General features: G+C 40.0%; 1 protein-coding gene across 1 annotated transcript in view; it reads right to left on the reverse strand.

Moving 5' to 3' along the window:
- The window catches only part of LOC138674544 (uncharacterized), a 64,849-nt gene extending 59,925 nt beyond the window's left edge, over nt 1-4,924 (reverse strand). Inside the window, exons 1-2 of the mRNA XM_069762366.1 lie at nt 4,709-4,924; nt 2,354-2,454 (exon numbers count right to left, since the gene is read on the reverse strand). Coding sequence (XP_069618467.1) covers nt 2,354-2,395 — 42 coding nt within the window. The 5' untranslated portion in view covers nt 2,396-2,454; nt 4,709-4,924. The remainder of the gene's footprint in view (nt 1-2,353; nt 2,455-4,708) is intronic.
- Nucleotides 4,925-8,873: the final 3,949 nt, after the last annotated feature.

Genomic DNA, 8,873 nt, shown 5'->3' on the forward strand with positions numbered 1-8,873 from the left:
CCATGGTCTTCATATTTAAGTTTACGAAGAACCAATTCCAAGTTCTCGTAGGTTTCCTTGAGGTGTACAGAATGAACTACAGGGATGGAAGCATAAAAACCGCCATTGTGGAGTAAAACTGCTTTGAGACTTCTTTTTGAAGAATCATATTGGATTTTGAATTGACCCATCAAACCTTTGACATCGATGCAATAAACCAACTTATCTTCCTGGGCAAAGTAAGGAACGAACTCGTTTTCACGATGTCTGAACTATGAAAAAGACACTCCTGGCAACAATAAATTCTTGTTTTTGAGCCTTGATCCGAGTAACTCAGCGGCATCTTTGGGAAGATTCAAGTCTCTTACCAAATCATTCATCTCCTCCTGGGAAAACAATTTTGGTCTTGTATCATCTTCAAAGTCAGAACTTGATTCATCATCTGGTTCAGGTATGACTCCACCTTCATCGGAGCTAGTTATCTCTTCTAAGGTAGCAGGGGCCTTGGGTACTGGTATATCTGTGCCATGGGGGATGGGACGAATTGCTGAGTGAATATTGGGGTATGAAATGGAATGCTTCCATTTTGAATTATACCCTTTCACATCGCATGAACAAAAGTAACAATCGTCACTATGGTTCTTTTGCTCTCACCATACCATAGGAATCCCATAACGGAAAGCTTTTTTCTTACCCTTGAACCAATTTCGGAGGTCCTCAACACACCGGTCCGTTTGCACACTTTATGAGGCGCCCAAGCTTTATCTTGATCTCCAAGCTTTAGTCCGAAATAAGCAAAGTATACTTTTTTCACAAGGTTTGTAATATTCAGCTCTTGCTTCAACACTGTATATTCACCACAAATGTAACAGAAACTGTCAGGTGAATTAATACACTTCTGCTGAGCCATAATGCTAATTTTGGGAAACACGGTTGAATATGACGAGCTAACACGAACTGAGATGAAAAAGTGTGAACAGGCGAGAACCAAGATAAAACAATTTAATCAAGCCCGGGCATGTCAGAGCCTGCTCGTTCAGCTTGCAACATGTCGATGCTGGATTCATTAGCTCACCCTGTTAAAGTTCTTTTCTTTGAGGGTATGTGCACACGTCAGGATTTCTGGCAGAAATTTTCCTGACAAAAACCTGACATTTCTGCCAGAAATCCGCATGTGTTTTTACCGCGATTTTACTGCATTTTTGACGCGTTTTTGGTGCGTTTTTTGTGCGTTTTTTCCCAAATGCATAGAATTGCGGGAAAAACGCAGAAAATCCGCAAAAATAATGAACATGCTCATTTTTTTACCGTGATGCGTTTTTTTCGAGGAAAAAAACGCATCCATGTGCACAAAACATGCAGAATGCATTCTAAATGATAAAATGCATAATGTATGTGTTTTTAATGAGGTTTTTATAGCGTTTTTAGCGCGAAAAAAACGCGAAAAAAACCTGAACGTGTGCACATAGCCTGAAAGTTATATTTTTTTGGCATTGTATATCTTCAATGCATTGATATTAATTAATTAATTAATAGTAATTTTGATTTTCAAAACCCTAAGATAAAAAAAATACCAAAAATTGAGAAAAATATACTAAATTTGAAGAGACTACAACAAAAAGGCCTCACCAGTTATTAACCAGGCCACAGAATGTTTTTAGTTCAAAAGTAGAAATTTATTGATAAATAGAATAAAATGTTTTTTTCACAACAAAATACAAAAAATGCCTCCAATTCAAAGAACCGGCTCTATGTGCAGCACAGATATTTAAGCAATAGCAGGTTTAAAGATATATATATATATATATATATATATATATATATATATATATATATATATATATATATATATATATATGAAAAAACATTCTTTATTACATAACCTGTATCTATAGCTATATATGTATATTTATGTCCTAGTAAGATGCTGGAGAAAAAATGCCTACTGTATCAAGGTGCCAGAATATCTATGTAAGTGGCTATCCTATTAGCCTATAAGGCTTATATTAAAGTGCAACAATCAATCCTAAGTATGGCCAAAACACCATACACTACATGACACCCAATTCATAAATGTGTATCCAGTTTTGCAAAAAGCCGTTGCATAAACATAACCCCAGCAATAGCTTAATCAAGGATCATAATTACCTCTGCACTCACACAAGGCCGGTGGAATACCCCTCCGGGCGTCCCGGAAGAAGAATCTTATCGAAACACGCGTAGGGGTATTCCACTGGCCTTGTGTGAGTGCAGAGGTAATTATAATCCTTGATTAAGCTAGAGTTTAAGTTTAAGTTTCATTAAACTAGAAACACTAATAAAATGTTACTGTGATTCTACATGTACAAATTCTTAATTCATTTTAGATATTTACTTTTGTAACCTCCATTTGGCTTTTAGCATGATGGATTTCCATCACTCTCAGTTCATTCTGCTTCTGAAGCTCCTTTATCTTCTGATCTTTCAATGTTAGATCTAAAATAGGATGACATGAAAATGAGGAAAAGAAAATCATGAAAAGCTTTTCTGCATTGTCATTTTTTTTTTTTCATTCATTATTTTTAAATTTTAAACATACAAAGAAGGTAAAACGAACAAATCAACAGATTACGGAGAATGCAGTCTCCTGAAGAAGCATAGTTATACACCTGAGTTTATAAAAACAACAATGGGAATATAAACAGTGATGGCCCTTCAGTTCTGTGTGCAGACGTTTTATGTGGTATGGTCTATGTCGAGCAGGCTCGGACTGGCCCACAGGGTAACAGGGGAATCCCCCGGTGGGCCCCTGTGTAGATCTGGGCCCCAAATCCCACTGTATGGGCAGTACTTGGCATAATTCACTTGATTCACTCTGTACAATAAAAAGCAGCATCTCATCATTCATTAACCACGCTACCCAGTTTCTTATTATATAGAGATATAAGAAAATTTGTGAATGAAGGTAGTATAATATTTGCATACAGGTGAAAAGTGGGCTCCCCAAAGTTAATGTTATTGGTGGGCCCTTGTCACCCCAGTCTAACACTGATGTCTAGTATTTGAAATGACATTTGGAGAGGTGTTAAGATGGTATGGTGGTAATGGCAAATTTGACTTTGGTGCTTGAAAATTTACTTTGGTACTTGAAAATTTGTAAAGCCGTCAGAATTTTCCACATCTCTGCATACATTTGAAATTAAAACTACATGAGATTTTCACACAACTAATAAACGTAGATAAAGAGAACCAAATCAGACAAACGAGTAATTTTTTTAATTGACGAAAAGGATTCAAAATAACATGTCTGTAGGTGTCAAAAGTTTGTGAACCTTTGCCTTCAGTATCTGGTGAGGCCCCCTTGTGCAAATTTTGAGTATATGTAAAAAGTCGCAATTGATGAATCAGCCGAAAACATCTGTAATTCTGGAATTGCTAAACACCACCCACAAAGTGGAAAAAAAGACAAAAACAGGTGAGCACACATAAGAGAGACTTCAAAAATTATGCAAATAGAATAATGAATGGGTGCAAACAAAAGAAAGAGCAAAACACAGAAAGCTTGAAAAAGAAACTTTGACTTGCTTATTGCAAAACTTTGTTTTTTTTAATGATTCATTAAGGTCAGTGTTGCTCATGCCAGTTTAGATGAGGAAATGTGCTGGAGTCAGGCGCTCCTCATACATGCATGTACTCCTCTTCATAAACATGAGCATTAGACGAGTGTTCCGTGTGCACCTCTTCACAAATCTTGCTACAGTCCCTGCTGGAAGGAGTAAGATTTGTGGTGTAGTGAACACTGCCGTTGATCATGAAATTGATGAGTGGCAGTCGTCACGCCCCTGTCCCACCCAGCTCCACTCACTTTGTTTGTCACTGGGCTATAATGATGTGAGGCAAAATTCACAAAGAATAGTGATATAAAAGCTTCAAATCGGTCTCTTCAACTTTATTCATCTTTAATTATTCTTATGTACAGCGACTTGTGTACTTTGTGTCGTTGTTTTGCTGCATGACCCATGTTCTCTTGAGATTCAGATCTTGAACAGATGTCCTGGCATTTTCCTTTAGGATTTGCTGGTATAATTCAAAATTCATTGTTTCTTCAATGATGGCAAACCAGTCTAGCTCAGATGGGTCAACACAGACCCAAACCGTTATACTGTAACTACCATGTGTGTACAGATGGTATGATGTTTTTATGTTGTGTTTTCATCCATCCACAAAATATTGTTCCAATAGCTGAGTGGCTTGTGGAACTGATCTGTAGCAAATTGCAGATAGGCAGCAATGTTCTTTTAGAGAGCAGTGGCTTTCTTCTTGTTATCATGCCATGCACACAATTGTTATTTGGTATTTCCCTGATGGTAGACTCATGAAAATCAACATTAGCAAAGCTGAGAGAGGCCTTTAGCTACTTTGAGTTTACCTTGGGTTTCTTCGTGACCTCGTGGACTAAGATACTCCTAGCTCTTGGGCGTGATCTTTGATGCCTGACCACTCCCAGAGAGGGTAATAATAATCCTGAACATCCTCCATTCGTACACAATCTGTCTGACTGTGGATTTCTGGAGTCTAAACTCTGTAGAGATGGTTTGGTCGCTTTTTCAGTCCTGGTGAGTATAAACAACTCTTGTGTGTTGTTTGTTGATTATTATTGATGTTGTGAAGATCAGACTACAGTTATTAAAGAGCAGTTAGTACACCATTGTCCGCCTATAGCAAAATATAATAGCAAAATGCTGCTCACCTTCCTGTGTCTGTAACAGCTGCTCAGTCAGCTGGCCAATATCTTGTCTTGATTGATTTAGCAATTTCTCCAGTTTTTTCCTGCCCCTGTAGGGCAAAGATCATGTTCAGTAGTATTAGTAAGTATGTAGTCTTATGATGTGTGTAAATCTAAGCATTTGAACACTGCTGATCTATCAGCTCTGGCATCAGTGTTTGCCATATTCTTCAGTGTTACATACCTGTCATCTAGAGGTTTTCTGAAAAATACAAGCACAGAGAGAATTGTATTATTTAACATCAATACCCATTCTGGTTGTTATTGCTGAATATTATCTGCAGTCCGTCACCACAATGTGAAATTTCTGCATAGAACTGCAGAACTATTCTTATAATGGATTACACGTTTATTGAAGGAAACCTTGACAGGCGATTCATGCTGCCAAAACCATGGGCAGCATGAATTGCCACCTAGCTGCACAATTGCAGCCAGGTACATTATCTCTGAAACACGCTGGTGTTTCATAGATAATATACTTTGAAAATCTGAACGGGCATCACAGATGAAGATGAGATTACCCCAGCACCACCCCTTGCTTTCTCCCTCTCTTTAGTGATTGACAGGCCTGTAACGCAAAAAGTGACTATAAGAAAAATACCTGTCTTATTCATCTGAAGACCTCTGCCCCAACATATGTATTGTAATACAATAAAATATTTTCCATTAGAAGTGCTTATTTTTTTAATAAGTACTAATTGCTTAAAAAGTTATTATTTTGTTCTTGTATCTGATTAAATGCCCACAATGTTAGCTGGACCTCAAGGCATCCATTTCTGGCTACATCAGATATTTATGAGGCTGTAGATGCTGTGACTTCCCACAGGAAAAGATTTTATATTTCAAGACCTATTCTCTTTGTCTTTACAATGATATCCTATATGGTGGTGTGCTTTTTTCACCAGTTGTATTTCTACATTTTCATTGTATCAACAAGAAGGAAAAGTCATAGAATTATGGAAATGACAGAAACTAAGACATGTTAATTAGTGATGAGCGAGTATACTCATTGCTCGAGTTTTTCCCGAGCATGCTCAGGTGGTCTCCGAGATTTAGTTTGCGTCGACACAGCTGCATGATTTGCGGCTGCTGGACAGCCTGAATACATGTGGGAGTTACCTGTTTGTTAGGAAATCCCCACATGTATTCAGGCTGTATAGCAGCCGCAAATCATGCAGCTGTGTCGACAAAAACTAAGTCTCCGAGCACGCTGAAATACTTGAAGGACACCTGAGCATACTTGGAAAAACCTGAGCAACGAGTATACTGGCTCATCACTAATGTTAATGATATGCAAATTATGAAAAAATGGAAACAAAATGTTCAATACTTGATACTAAATACTGTAAACTGAGATGTGAGTGACATGCACTGTAGAATGGAATTAGGCATGGAAATCATGTGGGGAGCTCCCTTTGTAATTGCCTACCAATGACGTTCCAGTATGTGCTTGATAGGAGACAAGTTTGGAGATGCTGAAGGACATGGTAGCATGTTTAGGCCACACAGGCTTCTCACTACAGCACAAGCAGCATACTATTGGGTCAATGTTGTGTTTAAAATGGCTCCTGGGATGCTTTGGAGATATGGCTGTTGATACACCTTAGTGCTATACTTGACTTCCTGTAACAATCCCACAGACAAAGAATGTAGTGGAGGTTGAGCGTACAAACCACCGCTCAATTCAAGGCTCTGTAAGGCTAGTTTCACATGTCCGTTTATTTCCGGTACCGAAAAAAAAAAACTGTACCGGAGATATCCGTGTCCGTTTGTGTACTCGTGTGGCAAACGTGTTGCAACCATGTGCCACATCAGTACCACACGGACAGCCTCTGGGGAAGAAGCGCTACAGTAAGCGCTGTTCCCCGGGCCGCAGGTTCTGAAGCCGGCTCTCATCATTCTTCCCTGCTCTGCTGGCGAGCAGAGAAGAATGATGAGCGTTATATTAAAGTCCGAATAACAGCAGGTGGGGGCTTTTGGGACTCTTACCCTCATCATCCGATACCTGCTGCCGCTAATTACAATGACAGTACAGTGATGCGGATGATATGGGTATTCCACAGCCGCCGGCTGCGATCTAAGGAAATAAATGAATGAAAACCCTGATGTGGGTTCCCCCCTAATTTATTGAACCAACCAGACAAAACTCACAGCTGGGGGCTCCAACCCCCAGCTGTCAGCTTCTGCAAGGTTGGTTATCAAGGATAGAGGGGCCCCCACGCTGTTTTTTTAAATTATTTAATTAAATCATTTTAAAAATGTTGTGGGGACCCCTTCATTTTGACAACCAGCCTTGCTAAAGCTCACAGCTGGGGGCTGGTATTCTCAGGCCCGGTAAGGGGCCATTGATATAGCCCCCCCAGCCTAAAAACAGCAGCCCAGAAAAGGCGCATGTATTAGATACACCTTTTCTGGCGCTTTGCCTGACTCTTCCCACTTGCCCTGTAGCGGTGGCAAGTGGGGTAATATCTGTGGGGTTGATGTCACCTTTCAGGTGACATCAAGCCCACGGCTTAGTAATGGAGAGGCATCTAGAAGACACCCATCCATTACTAATCCTATAGTTGTACTGTTTGTAAATAAAGACACAGCCAGAATAAAATCCTTTTTTTGAAAAATTACAGAGTCCTTTAATATTCTAAATTAAACCATACTTACTGCAACACCTAATTCCTCGACGCCCTCGATCTCCTGTAATAAAAGTAAAATAATAAACCAACAATATACCATACCTGTCCGTCATTCTGTCCCACGCCATAATCCATGTCTGGGGGCTAAATAGTTTTCAACCTGGATGGTGCCAAGATGCGACCATCTCGGCTGAAAACCACTGGTGAATGAGCTGCTGAGAGCGCAGCATCATTCACCAGTGGTGACAACATCGAGGCCGGGCTGAACTGCGGTGACCTCAGGACCGCGGGAAAAAGCCGATGATGCGTGGCAAACGGAGGACATCGATGTGTTCTCCATGTGCACATGTGTGGGATGTTTTTGCCGTCCGTGCTAAAGGTAAAAAACGGACATGTCAGCGTGTTTTGCCCAAGGACACAAGATCCATGGAAACACACTGACATGTGCACAGATGCATGGTATGTTGCAGAGTAAGGCTGGAGTCACACTCAGCGTAAGACAATACGGTCCGTATATTACGGCCGTAATACGCTGAAAAGTCCCCAAAATAGTAGTCCGTAGCTCCTCCGTAGGCAGGGTGTGTCAGCGTATTTTGCGCATGGCATCCTCCATATGTAATCCGTATGGCATCCGTACTGCGTGTTTTTCTCGCAGGCTTGCAAAACCGACATACGGCTATACATAGACACATATATTTATATATATTATTACTTCATACAGCGCTAGATAGCTTTAAAGCCGGTAATTCAATTACCGGCTTTTGCTATCTCCTTCCTAAACCCGACATGATATGAGACATGGTTTACATACAGTAAACCATCTCATATCCCCATTTTTTTTGCATATTCCACACTACTAATGTTAGTAGTGTGTATATGCAAAATTTGGCCGTTTTAGCTATTAAATCAAAGGGTTAAATGGTGGAAAAAATTAGCGTGGGCTCCCGCGCAATTTTCTCCGCCAGAGTAGTAAAGCCAGTGACTGACGGCAGATATTAATGTATGAAATAATAATATATATGTGCTGTATGAAATAATAATATATATACATATATGTGTCTCACTGACATAGAATAGGTATTGTAACGTTGTACCCACTCAGGTGCGTAGGAGGAAACAGGAGCCACATTCTCTTCTGCGTTCAAGTGGGTTTATTGCTCCATAAACCACATAACAGTGTGAACAACAGGTAAACAAACAGCTTTTAGCTCAGGAAAGGAAAATACAAAAGTCCAGTCCTTCAGGCTCAGTCCTGCAGCCTTAACACACTTTGGAGGCTTTCTCCTCCACACACACAGACTCCTGTCTGTAGTGTCCCATCTGGACACAGGGACCTCTGTCCACCCTGACAGATTCCCAAACACTCTCTTACCATGTGCTACACATCTCCATTAAGTAGCCTGAAACCATACCCATTGGTGAAGTAACGTCACATGATTAGACATGTGGCTATGACATCACCACAGGTCCTTAAACAAACACAAATAGGCATGGTTATG

The sequence above is a fragment of the Ranitomeya imitator genome, chromosome 4 (assembly GCF_032444005.1).
Source record: "Ranitomeya imitator isolate aRanImi1 chromosome 4, aRanImi1.pri, whole genome shotgun sequence".
NCBI classification, from domain to species: Eukaryota; Metazoa; Chordata; class Amphibia; order Anura; family Dendrobatidae; genus Ranitomeya; species Ranitomeya imitator.